This window comes from Dryobates pubescens, chromosome 9 (genome assembly GCF_014839835.1).
Source record: "Dryobates pubescens isolate bDryPub1 chromosome 9, bDryPub1.pri, whole genome shotgun sequence".
Taxonomy (NCBI): Eukaryota; Metazoa; Chordata; class Aves; order Piciformes; family Picidae; genus Dryobates; species Dryobates pubescens.
In genome coordinates this window covers 16,589,241-16,605,015 of record NC_071620.1, presented here as the reverse complement: position 1 = coordinate 16,605,015, position 15,775 = coordinate 16,589,241, and the positions used below count along the sequence as shown (strand labels likewise).

At 43.8% G+C, this 15,775-nt stretch overlaps 1 protein-coding gene across 2 annotated transcripts in view; it reads left to right on the top strand.

Annotated features, from left to right (window-relative positions):
- The window catches only part of PTPN2 (protein tyrosine phosphatase non-receptor type 2), a 34,088-nt gene extending 23,125 nt beyond the window's left edge, over positions 1–10,963 (top strand). Inside the window, exons 7-10 of one of the 2 annotated variants that reach the window (XR_008462376.1) lie at positions 1,328–1,486; positions 3,384–3,577; positions 5,306–9,848; positions 9,955–10,963. Coding sequence is in view for 1 of the 2 variants with exons in the window: in XM_009909908.2 (XP_009908210.1) it covers positions 1,328–1,486; positions 3,384–3,577; positions 5,306–5,407; positions 9,955–9,976 (477 nt within the window). In the remaining variant the exon portion in view is untranslated. The remainder of the gene's footprint in view (positions 1–1,327; positions 1,487–3,383; positions 3,578–5,305; positions 9,849–9,954) is intronic. The other variant, XM_009909908.2, reaches the window with a different exon arrangement.
- The last annotated feature ends 4,812 nt before the right edge of the window (positions 10,964–15,775 follow it).

The following is a 15,775-nucleotide window of genomic DNA, read 5'->3' as shown; positions in this document are numbered from 1 at the left end:
CTAAGCACCAGGTCCACACCCTGCTTAAACACCCCCAGGGGTGGTGACTCCACTGCTGCCCTGGACAGACCATTCCAATGTTTGAGAACCTTTTCAGTGAAGAAATATTTGCTAATATCCATCCTAAACCTCCCTTGGCACAGCTTGAAACCATTTCCTCTAGTCCTGTCACTTGCCTAGGAGAAGAGGCTGACCCCCTCCTTGCTCCAACCTCCCTTCAGGTAGTTGTAGAGAGCAGTGAAATCTCCCCTTAGCCTCCTCCAGACTGAACAATCACAGCTCCCTCAGCCACTGTAATTTGTCTATTGTGTATATTTTGGTACAAGTATAGTTTAATGTTAGACAAATTAAAGCAAACATTGCAAGAAGTGCAGTTATATGGTTGAAAAAAACCCCATGAATGTAGTGTAGGGACAAGTGTGCATTGCTTGGATTAGGGATCCTGTTTTAAAGAAGGAATCTTCTCCACATTCAGTCATTCCAAATTGCTGCTCTGTCAGCAGCAGTAGAGAATAGTGCTTTATGGGCTCCCCAGCTCAAGACAGGCAGGCATCTACTGGGGAGAATCCAGCAGAGGTACAAGGATGATTCAGGAACTTGAACATCTCTCCTGTGAAGAAAGCCTAAGAGACCTGGGGCTGTATAGTCTTGAGAAGAGAAGGCTGAGATGGATCCTTGTCAAGGTGTATAAATGTCTGAGGGGTGGGTGTCAAGATGAAGGTGCCAAGTTCTTTCTGGTGGTGCCCAGTGACAGGACAAGGAACAGCAGGTACAAGCTGGAACACAGGAAGTTCCACCTCAACATGAGGAGAAACTTTTATCCTGTGAAGGCGCTTGAGCACTGGAACAGGCTGCCCAGCGAAGTTGTGGAGTCATCTTCTCTGGAGACTTTTGAGACCCATCTGGATGCATTCCTTGGTGACCTGCCCTAGGTGATCCTGCTTTGGCAGGCAGGTTGGACTGGATGATCTCCAGCAGTCCTTTCCTGTGATTCTATGGTTTTGATTCTTATGGTCCTATTTCAAAGTACAAAGACATGCCTGAATAAAATCAAGCATATAAAAATATCTTGATTTTAAGACTAGATATAAAGGTACTGATTTATTTGGTGAATACTTGATCATTGATTTGTTCCTAAAAGGTTTTCATTAGGTGGTTAACTTTTTTTCCCCCCTTGTAAAAACAATTTAAAAATCATTGCTGTTCACTTTGTATGTAATGAATAGAAGTGTAATATGAAGAAATGGTATTTATACATGCAATTTTATGACTCATTTTTACTTGTATAGGTTTTCTGTTGGTAGTAATGATGTAACTTTTTCTACAGATGGAGAAAAAAGACCCATTTTCTGTAGATATTAAGAAGGTATTACTGGATATGAGAAAATACCGAATGGGACTTATTCAAACTCCTGATCAGCTAAGATTTTCCTATATGGCTGTAATAGAAGGAGCAAAATTTATAATGGGAGATTCCACTATACAGGTAAATGTTTAGCTCCATGTATTCAAACACCAATAGTGGTTAAGAAGAACCCCCAAGCTATTCAAAACATTACCTTGTGGGATTTAAATAATTCAGCTTTTTCAGTGGATGCCTACAAGGTTTTAAAGGCTATCCAATGAGTATCTTCTGTCAGCTAAACTTTAATCCTATGTATTTATAAAGAAAGAAAATTAATCTTTAATACTGGAAGGTCAAGTTCATGCCCAGTATCACTTTGAAAAGATGGCAAGGGTCTGTTTAGAATTTACTGATCTTTATTTTCCTAATAATCAAGTTGCTTGACGCTGCAGATCAGGTTTATTAGTAAAGTTCCATATCCTTTAAAAAGGGTAAAGAGATGACCAGATCTTACTATTTTATCAGTGTGGCTTGCAGATTTAGCAGTAGCTACAGCTGTTTTAAATGGCTGGGGCAGGGGTAGGGGGAGGAAGGACTGAGAGGAGAGCCTGTGAAACAGCCATAATTCTGCGTTCTTCTGCTAGAGCATTTTGATTTTGCTGATCTATTAAAATCATGAATGAAGCAGCTGAACTGAAACACTTAAACTCTTTGCTGTGGTAGCTGCCAGACTCTTCTCTTGGACAGATGTTTCTTGACTTGTTCTGTAAACAAGAAAATAATTTTGCACAACCACTAATCAGCACCTAGGTAGTATGCTGCTGGTCCCATGCCTGCACCGCGTGCCTAGGAGACCGCAAAAGTCATCTTAACACTAGCAGCAATTCGGCCTATTGATATCTGGAAGCTGTTTCTGGTGGTATAAGGGTCCTTCCTCCAACAATCTTTCTGCCTTAAAAAAACCAAAACCAAACCCCACACCCAACGAAAGCCAAATCAAAAAACATGCTCTAAAATGAGCAGCTTTGCTCCCACATTTACCCATCTAGGTCACAGGATTTCTCATTTCTGGATACAAGGGGGCATTGTCACCTCAAAACACTGCTTGGCAGGTTCAACTCTGTCATTTCTTCCCCCTGAGAGAATGCCTACCCCAAGATAGTGCCTGAGGGGTGCACTTCTCATGTGTTCTTTATTTCTTATGATTGTTCAGATAAGCTTTTCTAAGCCAGTATCTTCTTCAGAGCAGGCAGTTGTCCTGGTACTTTTGTCTTAATGCCTCAGGGTCATGTGGAGAAAATCAATAGGAGTGGTTCTCCTTTCAAGGTCAGCTAGATGGTTTTTTTAATTTCTAACTAGAGATGTTTACTTCATTCTGCTAAGGATAAGGGAAGGCATGAAGGCATTGAATATTTCTTTAATATAACCTTACATTTAATGGTTGGACTTGATGATCTGAAAGGTCTTTTCAAACCTAAAGGATTCTGTGATTGTTCAAATCTGAGATCTCCATGGATTTCAGAAGTCGCCAAACTGTGCAAACACCAGGTATGCTTGTAAACCGGTACTTGCTTACAGCTGGTGGCTGCAACTGCAACACTTGTATGGTGGGATGGGGAATCTCTCATGTAGCACCATCAGGATCTTCACCGGTGATTGAAAGGAGGGATCAGACACTCCTGGGTTGCCCTGCAGAGGTGTGTGATTTGTGCATCACTGCATGGTGCCATAGCTGAAACAATGTGTCGCTTCCTAATTACAACACAGCGCTGCACTACCTAAACTGGGTGAGGTGGAACAAGATGGAAGCTTTGATTACACAGAATCCCAGCACAGTGGGGGTTGGGAGGGGCCTCTGGAGATCATCTAGTCCAACCCCTTGCTAAAGCAGGGTCGCCCACAGTAGGCTGTACGGGATTGTGTCCAGGAGGGTCTGGAATCTCTTTGGTGAAAAGATTTCTGTAAAATCCCTTCCTAATAAAGATGAGCAGCAGCCTGCAGTGTTAGGGGAATGCTTGAAACCTGTTCTTGTTTGCAGAAACGGTGGAAAGAGCTTTCTAAAGAGGACCAAGCGCCAAGTTCTGAGCAGTCTCCTTCAAACCCAACCAAACTAACCACAGAGAAGTACAATGGGAACAGCATAGGCCTGGAGAACAAAGATCAAATGGAGAAAATAAATACTGACCTGAACTCCACTAAAGTTCAAGATCTCACAGATGGAAACATTGAAAGGTAGGCAAGATGAAGCCATTTAGAAGGCAGATGCACTTGCTTAAAAGGCGGAAATGTTCAATCATGATCTTGTCATAAGAAAGCTTCAATATCTTTCTTCATCAGAGGGATAAGGACAGGTGGTATTTGACTCTTACTTAATTATGGTGTGGTCAGCAGCAGTAGGTAAGTGATCGTGCCCCTGTACTCAGCACCTCGAATACTGGGTTCAGTTTTGGGCTCTTCACTACAAGAAAAACATTAAACTACTGGAGCGTGGCCAGAGAAGGGCAATGAGGCTGGTGAAGGGTCTAGAGAACAGGTCTAGTGACAAGTGGCTGAGGGCACTGGGGTTGTTTAGTCTGGAGAAAAGGAGGCTGAGGGGAGACCTCATTGCTCTGTACAACTCTCTGAAAGGAGGTTAGAGTGAGGTGGGGGTCAGTCTCTAGTAGCAGATGGTAGGAGGAGAGGAAATGGTCTGAAACTGTGCTGGGAGGTTAGGTTGGATATTAGGGAAAAAAGTATTTAAAGAAAGAGTGATCAGGTGTTGGAACAGGCTGCCCAGGGAGGCGGTGGAGTCGCTGTCTCTGGAAGTCTTCAAGAAACGTGTGAACATGGCATTTCAGAACATGGTTTGGAGGTATTTTACAGTGTTCCAAAGTTTTTAATCACCTACTGACCTACTGCTTTCCATGTGGTGTTTGAAATTGTACCAGTGAAGCCACACATTACCCTCCACTCATTTTGAATCTGTCACAGGACTCTGGCACGTGAATTTGTCAAGTTTCTCTGGCTGATGCGTAGCAGTGGCTCACTGTGAGCTGATGTATTGGGAATTACTGACAGAATTGCTGTCCCTTGAAGCTCTGTGTCCCTTTGGCCTGCCCACATGAGGTAGCCAAATGTGGATCCATAGCCAGAGAGCCATGAAGTTGACTGGGATGTGCCAAGCTGTGCAGCACAGTGTGTCCCAAGAGGCTGCAGGCTGGGATGGGATGCAGCAGTTCAGTGTAGATAGACCAAAATTCTGAAAGAAGAGAGAGCTGCTTGGTGCCCTCATGAGTTTGGCTTTCCAAGTCTTTATGGTGTTTTGAGACAATGACAACAGTTGTGTAGATGGTTGAAGAAGCCCCTCACAAGTAGGATCCATGTAGTGGTTGTGTGCCAGGACTTGGGACAATCAAATCAGGTTTTGTGTCAGAGTTAGGTTGTGAAGATACCTTTGGAGTCAAGAGTTACAAAGCAGCCCTAACAGCATAACAACACACCACTGATACGTAGCTTATGGCCTTGACCAAGTCTTGGTTTACAGCCCAAGAGGAGCAGCATTATTTGTGCATGCAGACATGAGCAGATTGGGGTGGCTCTGAGCTCTGTATTGGAGGCACAGGCTGAAACCCTGGTACCTGGAAGTGCTTATGAAAGCAGCCTCCAGTGCACTGATGGGGAGGAAAGACTAAGCTCAGGTAATTGAGCTAATTGTGTGTGCCCCACTGAACACGTTGGTCAGGCACCACTTAAACCGCTCCCTGTTATTTGCTTAGTTTGTGGGGCTGACCTGAAGCTGTGCCCATCAAGGCTGTTAAAACGGAATCAACATTGCTTAATTTAGATCATACATACTGCTGCCATATGCTGCTGGTGGGTTAACACTTGGGTGTGTGTTGGGAGAGATTTGCTTCAAACTGCCTCTGTTGCTGTTCTGCAGTTGAAGATTTACTTTTTATTTTTTTTCTTTCTTTCTTGAAGTTCTGTCCGAAAACGACTGCGAGAGGATAGAAAAGCCAACACAGCACAGAAGCTGCAGCAGATGAAGCAGAAGCTAAATGAGACTGAAAGAAAAAGAAAAAGGTGGTTATATTGGAAACCTATTCTCATTAAGATTGGGTTTGGCACACTGATTTTAGCTGGTATTTATTCTTGCTGGAAAATGTACTTTCAAGAACATTCCTTGTAAGTAAAGAGTAAGCCTGTCTGCTCCAGCAGCTGTTTTTGCTGCCAGTCAGTGACCAGGGGTGTGACTTCTAAGCAGTAAATCCTTGCACCTGGAATGGGTACAGACTGTTACATACCATATAGAAGTGACTCACCTAAAACTTGATCCCATGTCAACATCTCAGGACTTTCCACTGCAGGTACTTACAAAACTGAAACTGCTGCCCCCCCGCCAAACTGATGGGTTCTTGTTTATATGGGCAGGTACAAACTTGCTGCAACTGTTTATACACTTTTTAAATGGTGTTCTCCCAGATCTTAAGCAAACCCTGAACCGCAGAGGTTTAGCTCCTGAAGGCTGTCTGGATTTAAAGTTATTTGCCTGACATAAGCAATAAACAGTGTTGTATCCTTTACATTATTAATGAAAAGAAGTTATCCTTCGATGTCTGTAATGTGTAATGTACTAGTGACATGAGCATAAACATTTTATATTCTTATGACTCTAGGATAAATCTATTTTATAATTGCATATTTAATCTTTTTGTAGTTCACTGTACTTTTAAAAAGCTCAGTTTGTACAAATTTCTGACCAAAAAAGAATTTGATTTTGAAACTAAATGTATTTATGATTTCTGCATGAAAATACCAGTGTGACCATTCCCCAGATCTTGACTCTCCAAGTTACAACATGAGCAGCTAGGGGTCTAATCAAGCACCCACCAATTTCTACTCAGTTCATTTGCATTCCTTATTTATTTTTTTTGGTAGTTTTATTTAAGTCAGGCTTGGAATTTTTTTGGTTTTAAGGCTTTTGAGGACTTAGCTCCCACTTCAGAGCATACTTAATGTATTCAGACTTCAACTACTGTTTGGAGGCCAACATCTGTTAAAGTTCTGACATTCCTTTAAATGTGAAAGAGAATGGTTTGTGTGTCTAGAGATTCTAATCGCCAGAAAGAATACGAAGCCTTGGGCAGCAATAGGGGTAGAAAGCACCTAAAAAGGGAACTGTAGGAATTCTGAGACCGGTTTTTATAGAAAACAAGTTGGTTGGTGGCACTCTCCTGTATGTTCAGCTTTGTGAGCCACTCCTGGGGAGGTGGTGGAGTCACCATCATTGGAGGTGTTCAGGAGGAGACTTGATAGCGTGATTGGTTGCATGGTTTAGTTGATTAGGTGGTGTTGGATGATGGGTTGGATGCGATGATCTCGAAGGTCTCTTCCAACCTGGTTTATTCTATTCTATTCAAAAGGTCTTAGTATTGCTGTTCAGGTTCCTCAGCGCTGTTAGAGGCATGACAGTAAACCAGTCGATGGCTGACACTTTGGCAATACCTTTGAAACGGCACACTCCCTTTCCATTCCATGGGCCATACCCTAGCTAAATGGTAACTCAGCACAAGTCCTTTCAGCTCTCTTAGAGTACCAAGATAGTATGTGGCTGTGTGGAGCTTGCCGTTGCTCAGATTGAGACCTACTGATCTGTAGTGTTGGGCTGTGCTCCGACACCTGAATTTTATTTATTCAAACATCACCTTGCTGGGTGCCTTCAGAAGTTGTGTTCCCTCCCTGCATTTTCCTAGCTTGGTTGGTTTCTTCTGGGTATGAGGGTTTTTGGGGAAGGCTTTCTTTTTCTCCCCTTTTCTCCCCGCCTCCTTTTGTAAAACACTTGGATCCAGTACTAAAAGAGCTGGATAATTACTTTGCTCCCTATCCAAAAGCATTAACTTGAAAAGCTTCCAGGATGTTTTAGCTTAGTAGTAACATAGCAGGCATGGGGCCCAGATAGCCCAACATGTGCTACGCAAAGCTCAGCTTGAGTTTACTCTTTGAAATTCTCATTTCACAACAGTTTGGACTATTTTGGACAGGGCTGCTTGGATAGTAAACACACTTAGGGGGCTGGGGAAGGAAAACAAGCATTCTTCCAGGCAGTTCTGAGTTTGGGAGAGCCTGCGTCAGTGAAACGGGACAGTTTGTCCTCTGGCCTTACCAACCTGCTCTGCAGCTCCACGAGCAAGATGACTTGCTGCTGGCTGTGGCATGCTGTCAGCAGGCAGCTTGCAGATTTTGTCATCATTTTACACCCATAACAACTTTTAGCCAAGAAGAGGCTTGGCAAAAGGTTACTATCTTTTTTTTTTTCTTCCTTTGAAATTAGGAAAACAGTTTGTTTGGGGTTTGTTTTGTTGGGTTTTGTTTCTTTTTCCCCAGCATCAGCTGGAAAATGTAGGTGTAAATGTAGGTGCCTTATAAAAGATGATAGGTAGGTTATGGAAAAGCAGGCAAAATGTAATTAAATATTTTTATAACAGAAGTATTCTGGATCTTATTCTAAATAATTAAAAGCAGCTATGGAAAAAGTGAGGGTGAAACCTTGACTGAGGGCACACCCTCATTTATCACCTGATTTCCTGGTGGCCAATGACTAGCTGTGGCTCAAGTTGTCACTTGAATTCTTTTTTCCTGATTCCATCCTCCAAATTTGGGCTCTTTTTGATCCCTCTTTTCTGGGTGGAGCAGGGCACGAGAGCACCATCTTTCATCATCTCACACTTCTTGATGCAATAAAGCAGGACTTGCACTCCCCACAGCTGGTCTGTAAGGATGTGCTTTGGTTCTACCGTTGAATCTATCCCAGGAGTCTTGACTGTTAATAATCTAAGGACCATGAAACAACCCAAGTCTTGGACAAAACTATTTCGTGCAGTGACTTGTCCTCGACAGCATGAGTGTAGGAAGGGAAATTGGATCCCTTAGTACATTCCAGGAGATAATTTGGATATAACTCTTCTTGCTGGTCTGTCAGTAATCCTTAAAACCCCCAATGTGAGGGAGGCTCCTTCTCTTTACTGCAAACTGAACCCTTGTGGTACGTTGCTATTCTGTAGGATTAAAACTCGCAGCAGCTTTGTTTAACTTGGATGCTAAGAACAAATAGGGGCCAGAATGAAGAAACCATCAATCCCAGTGACCTTTGTTACAGGAAACCCTTAAAGAATAAAACTGAAGGACGTGCTTTCTGACCCCCTCCCCTGCTTCCCCAATTTCTGGTGGTTCTTTGCTGTTTCTAAAATGCCGCTGCACTCAATTCAAAGCCTCGTGGTGCTGGGTTTTACCCTTTGTTCTTGGAAATACATCAGTCAAAATATTTGATGCCTAATGGGCCTCCTTGAACTGGATTGAAAAATGTTTGGTTTTCAGATGAATGTGAATGTACAGACCATGAATGCTGTTATACAAAAGTCACTAAGGAATTTTGGAAGGGGTTTGTGAATTCAGAATGAGTCCACCAGGGTTTGTGTTTGTGATGCAGGGACAGGACAGCCCTCCAAGAGTGACAGTACCTCAGTGTTTCTGACCATTATTTTCACTTAAAAGAAGTTAGTTCAGTGTGAAAACAGTAATTTGAAAGAAAATTAGAGATTTATTTTACCTAAGTGAGATGCTGCAAGTGAAACTTAGCTTATTTCCTTAAACCCTGAGTAAAATGGTTTACTGACATCACCTTAGATCCCACTGAGAAGGGAAGAGTGTAACTATTTGTTAGTGTGTGTGATTGGGTTGTGCTGGTGACCAAAAAGCCTGGCTAGCTCCAAGTGTAATGAGTGTTACCCACATTGAGTTTGCTGTTTGACATTGAGTTAAACCTGAGACACTTGAGGACTGCACGAGAAACTAAATTAATGGTGACAAAAGAAGTCTCTGCACGGCTAAGTGGCTTAAGTCAGAGGACAGAATTTGCAAAGCTGCTGTAGTCTTCCTGGGCTTTGTTTTCCCCCCAGTGTTTTAGGTCAGTTCTTTGGTTTTATGTATGAAAAATAAATGTGTTCAAAACTGCATCTCTGTCTGAGTCTTTATTTAAATTGGAAGGATCAACACTTGGAAGAATTTTCTTAGTGTGTCTTAACTGATCAAAGCAAGCTGGTTTATGAATCAGAGTAGTGCTTGCAGAACTTAGAAGGGTTTTACTTGTAGCACTTTTTAAGTACCAAGTTCTTTCTCTCTTCTCAGAGCAGAGCTTTACCATCCCTAAGAACACAATGTCCAGTGTGGGGATGTCTTCCTCACTGTGAACAGCCTGTGCCTCAAAATGTTTAATCTGTGCCAGGACTGGCCTCAAAGCTGTAAGAGGTGGAGTTCAGTGTTTTGAGGTGCAGCCTCCTGTAGTCCCACTAAGGCCTGAGCAGAGTTTTGCAGCGCTTGGGGCTAGACACACGAGTAGGTCGTATGGTGGTCTGAGACCTGTACCTGAACTTCTCCAGCAAGTGTGTGCCTTATGTTGCAATATGGAGGTGTGGCTTCCCGAGGGGGCTTGCTGCAGGGAGTGCATGAGAAGCTGTTGGGTGTTAGAGTGAGTTCCAAACCCTCTAGCTGTTCTGATTTATCTTTTCCCCCCTCCCCCTCCCCCCCGTTTTGTGTACTGAATCGGTGACTTTCTTTTGCGTTGTATGTCGCAGGCCGAGACTGACTGACACCTAAGCCTTCAAGACTTGTGAATATTCTGCAGCTATAAACTGCAAATTAATGACATGCAAAGTGAGACATGAGCCCCTCTTCGGGAATGAAGTGAGGTCTGTTAAGTACCAAGAAGACCTCAGTTATCTGTTTACAGCGTAAACTGCGTCGAGGGGATGAAGACCACCACCAGCAGCAGTGTGCTACTTTGCAAAACCAAACCCATTTGCCATCTTGTGTTTTTTTTATACTGTGTATTAATGTAGAAAGATGTAAAAGAAACAATTTAGGAGATATTTTGTTTTGTACTGCCATTCTTATTGTATTTTTATACTTTTCTGGCAGCATTAAATATTTTTTTAAATGGACAATATGTTCTTGTGTGCACATTATGTTAGGGAGAAACTGTTAAGAACTTGTTGTGTGTGTGGGGGAGGGAAAAAAGGCAAGCATTGTTTTTGCCTTAAGGTTTCCTGATGTCATATGTGGAAAATGGCAGAATGATTAGAATGTGTTTTATGCAAAGATTTTCATCAATGCTAAGTATTGTAGTCTGAGCTCGGAGGCACTCTTGCACGTTTCTCTTGTAATACACCACTAAGAATATTATTTTGTTAATCTGAGGGGTTAGTTTGAGAATCCTGCAGATATTTCCTAGAAATTATGCACAAGATGTTCAGAGTCACTTTGTGAAGGGAAAGTGGTTTGTTGGTGATGCTTCAAAGTAAGGAGACATGGGAAATGTGACCTCATTCATGGCACCTGAGGGCCAGGTGCAGAGCTCACACGGTCAATGGTGTCTTTAATTAAAAGGGTTTTGGATTGTGCCATCATGGTGTGTTGTATGTATGACATTTCACATCTCCTGTTGGAGAGAAGCCTGACAATCTGGACAGCAAAGGGGTGAACTGGAATGCCACTTAGAGGGGTTCCAATGGACTGCAGAGTTTCTAGCCCTGCACCTGCTGTGACAGAGCTGGTAGAAATTCTGCACTTGCTGATGTTCTCTGATGCTTTTAGAGAGTTCACCAGACCCCTCTGTTTACTATGGCTGTTGAACTACTTTGGGGGTTGGAAATTGTATACAATTTGTACTTGGCCTATTTTTGTAACAAGTCTTTTTGTACAAGTCATACAGCTGCTAATAGTAAAGCATGGAAGAGGGGGGAATTTAGTGTGGGGTTTGGGGTGGGTTTTTTCTGTTTGTTTTTGTTCCCCACCCCCCTCCAAAAAAAAAAAAAGAAAAAAAAAAAAGGCAGTAATCCAAAATCTAAACTTGGTTTTGAGGCTCACTCCTGAAAGCAACTGTACTCTGAGTTGTGCTTAACTTGAAGCTGATTCAGGGGAGGACTTAATGGCCATTATGTGAGCTAAGTATGTGCTTGACACCATCTCAGAAAACTTCAAATCACCAGAGTCCAGTTCATCTGAATGTTTCTGTAGATGATGAGTGTTACTCCCAGCCTGTGTTGGAGGATAAACCAGCGTAACTTGGTTCACCTTTCATTCCATGTTGGTGCAGCTGTGAGCCCAGGACTGTTGATAATGAAGGATCAAGGTCTGGCACAGCCACTGCACTAAACCCTGTTGTTGAGTATGGAAATGAAGCCTGTTCATACCACTTGATACACCTCTGGGTTTGGCTTTCAGCACTCTGTGCCTTTCACTTTCAGCTGTGACTTAGGCTTTCATTGGTTTGGTCCTATTTGAACTGCCAGTAAGCACAGACTGCCAGTAAGGCTGTTGGAAGCAGGCACATGCCTCATGATTTTACGTGCTGCTGTCACAGACAATTATCCAATATGCAGCTGGCTCGTTTTATCTTGTAGGGTGTAGAGGGCTGAACGCACTTTGGCTCTTGGTGCACCGTGGACTCTTGTAATCAAAATACTGATTTCTCTTGGTTTTCAAATGGTTTCTTTCTCTGCGGCTGCTGGACTACATTTGCTGTCAGGCTAATTTGACAAGTGGGCAAAGGTGATGGAGTAGTTCTAAACCCAGAGCTTCATCAGGTTTTATTGAGGACTGCCTTGTGCCAGCATAACTCTTTACTTACTGAACCAAGAACTTCTGACATAGGCACTTGTTTTGTTGTTTCTATACAAGGCCACAATTCTTAACTGCTACTGGCACAATGTATTTAAATAAGGTGGAGGAAGGGGAGAGGATGCCCTCTGACAGAAAAGACAGCTCAGTGTCTACGGCAGCCTTAAAAGACATGGGGTTAGATGATGGACATGCAGATTTTCAAATGAAAAGGCTGTGATTCACTGGCTGCTTTTTTGTTTTGTTTTTTTTCTTCCATGTTCAAGAGAAATCTGAGAATTATAAAATTGTTTTGGTTGGAAAAGACCTTTCGAATCATCAAATCTAACTGTTAACCTAGCACTGCCAAGTCACTACTAAACTATGTCCATCAGCACCACATCTAGACAGCATTTAAGAACTTGCAGGGACAGTGTAGAGTGTTGTTGTAGAGGCATTGGTTATTTTGCCAGTTTTGACAGGAGGAAAAACCAGCTCTGCAGCCAGGCTTTGGTGTGGAGAAGGGCTGGCAGACAAAGTGGGCACAGCAGTTTGGCTCAGACCCTGTGGCCCTAGGACACACAGTGGACTTTCTAACCTCGACCTCCCTTGGTGCAACTTGAGGCTGTTTCCTCTTGTTCTACCAGTTACCATTTGGGAGAAGAGACTCACATCTCATGACAATCTCCTTTCAGATAGCTGTAGAGAGCTCTGGGGAATCCTGGGTTTTGTGCTACAGGGATTATTATTTTTCACAATACGTTTAAAAGAAAGTGTTTACGCCCTGTCTGGAATGGTCAAGGCTCCATCCTTACTATCAGCTGAGTAGTTTATAAGCCAAGATTTAGACTAGGCTTCTCTGCTGTATCACCATCCGCTGAGTCTGGCTTCTTCATGACTTGAAGATGGAGCTGTGGAATCATTTTTACAGCTTTGACTCTCTGGTAAGGGTGGTGGAAAACTGCTCACAGCCAGCATAGATACCTAAGGGTTGGTCCAATGAAAAAGACCAAAAAGTCTTTGTATGATTTTGTATTCTTCATTGCCTGCCTTTCTCATTAAATTATTGCAAGACTTCCATAAAAAGGCTAAGAAGCCATTAAAGAACATCTTCAGGAGGTAGAAAAGCCACCCAAGCTATTGCTAGTTAACTTGGTGATGGTGTTTTTAGGTTAAAATACATTTGAGTGCTGATTTCTGTTTGGTTGGGGGTCTTGCCATTATGTTATAAATAGCTGCTGCCTTCACCTATGACGTGTTCTCTGAGTTAGTGCGCAAACAGAGTTTCTTCAGATCTGTAACTACAGAGAGAACAGCTGGTGGTGGGGGCAGTGTCTTGTCCAAAACCAACATTCAGTCCCAGTTCCTGTTAGCCTCCACAGCAGGTGGTCAGTGCAATGCCTGGCCAGCTGCCTGCCCAGCCTCTGAGCACACACATCATAGGGGACAACCAGCCCGGCTGGAATTAGAAACACTGAGGAAGTGCTCAAGAGTTTTGGTTGCATTGTTTTATTTGCAAGATGCAAGACTCTGTACTTGTCCTTGTTTTATTTCATTCATTTTTGCCCTACCCAATTCTCCAGGTCTCACTGAATGGCAGCACAGCCTTCAGATCTGTCAATCTCACTGTCTATATCACTGGCAAAGATGTTAAACAGCACTGGTCCCAGTACTGACAACTTCTCACTGGTCTCCATGTGGACATTGAGCTGTTGACCACAACTCTCCTGAGCGTGGCCATCAAGCCAATTCCTTATCCAGCAAGTGGTCCACCCAAATCCATACTCTGCCAACTTGGTGACCACAAGGTTATGTGTGACAGTGTCAAACGCTTTATGCAAGTCCAGGTAGCTGACATTGGTTGCTCTTCCCTTATCCACTGATGCTGTAACTCCATCATGAAAGGCCACTAAGTTCATCAGTCATGATTTGCCCTTGGTGAAGCTATGTTGGTTACCACCAATTACTTAGAATCACAGAATTGCTGGGTTGGAAGGGACCTCAAGGATCATCTAGTTCCAACCTCACACTAGATCAGGTTGCTCAGAGCCACATGCAGCCTGGCCTTAAAACCTCCAGAGATGAGGCTTCTACCACCTCCCTGGGCAACCTATTCCAGCATCTCACCACCCTCATGGTGAAGAACTTCTTCCTAACATCCAATCTGAATCTACCCATTTCTGGTTTTGTTTTTTACCCCTACCACACCCCCCCTCACCTCCCCCCCCCCCCCATTCTCCCTACTCCTATCATTACCTGGCACCCTAAACAGTCCCTCACCAATTTTCTTGTAGACCCCCCCTTAAGATACTGGAAGGCCACAATAATGTCTCCTCAGAGCCTTCTCTTCTCCAGACTGAACAACTCCAACTCTCTCAGTCTCTTCTCATGGGAGAGGTGTTGCAGCTCTCTAATCGTCCTCATGGCCCTTCTCTGGATCCTTCCTATAATAGGGGCTCCAGATCTGGACACCAGAGTGGAATAGAGGGGGAGAATCACCTCCCTTGACCTGCTGGCTATGCATCTCTTGATGCAGCCCAGGATGTGACTGGCTTTCTGGTCTGCAAGTGCACACTGGTGGCTCATGTTGAGCTTCTCATCCACCAGCACCCCCAAGTCCTTTTCTTCAGGGCTGCTCTCAAGTCAGTCACTACCCAGCCTATGTCAGTGTTTGGGATTGCCCCGACCCAGATGCAGGACCTTGTATTTGGTCTTGTTGAACCTCATGAGGTTGGCTTGTTCCCACCTCTCCAGCCTGTCAAGGTCCCTCTGGATGGCATCCCTTCCCTCCAGCGTGTCTGCTGCACCACACAGCTTGGTGTCATCAGCAAAGGTGCACTCAATGCCACTGTCCATGGCACCAACACAGATGTCAAACAAGACTGGTCCCAGGACTGATCCCTGAGGGACTCCACTTGTCACTGGCCTCCACTTGGACATGGACTGATTGACCCTTTGTGTGCGGCCATCAGGCCAGTTCTTTATCCACTGAATGGTCCCATGGAACCCATACTGCACCAGCTTGGAGACCAGGATGTGGTGCAGGACAGTGTTGAAGGCTTTGCTCAGGTCCAGGTAAATGACATCTATTGCTCGGCCTTCATCTATTAATGTTGTGACCTTGTCAGAGAAGGCCACCAGATTTGTCAGGCAGGATTTGCCTTTGGTAAAGCCATGCTGATTGTACCCAATCACTTTTTCGTTATTCTTCTGCCTCAGCAGTGCCTCCAGGAGGATCTGCTCCATGATCTTACTGGGCACAGAGGTGAGACTGACTGGCCTGTAGTTCCCTTGGTCATCCCTCTTTCCCTTCTTGAAAATGTGAGTTATATTCCCCCTTTTCCAGTCAGTGGGCACCTCCCTGGTCTGCCATGACTTTTGGAATATGATGGAGAGCGGTTTAGCAACCTCCTCTGCCGCTTCCCTTAGCACCCGTGGGTGTATCTCATCAAGTCCCATGGACTTGAACACTTTCAGGTTCTTCGGATGGTCACAAACCTGATCTTCACTCACCATGGGCAGTTCCTTCTTCCAGTCCCTGCCATTATCTTCCATTATTCTGTGAGTGTGGCTGGAGCCCTTGCCCGTGAAGACTGAGGTAAAGTAGTCATTGAGAACCTCAGCCTTCACCATGTCACTTGTTACCAGTTCACCTGTTTCCTTTCTGAGGGGGCCCACACCTTCCCTAGTCTTCTTTTTACCATTAATATACCAATAGAAATTTTTACTGTTCCACTTGATCTCCCTGGCTAGATTTAATTCTAACTGAACTTTAGCTTTTCTAACCAGCTCTCTTGC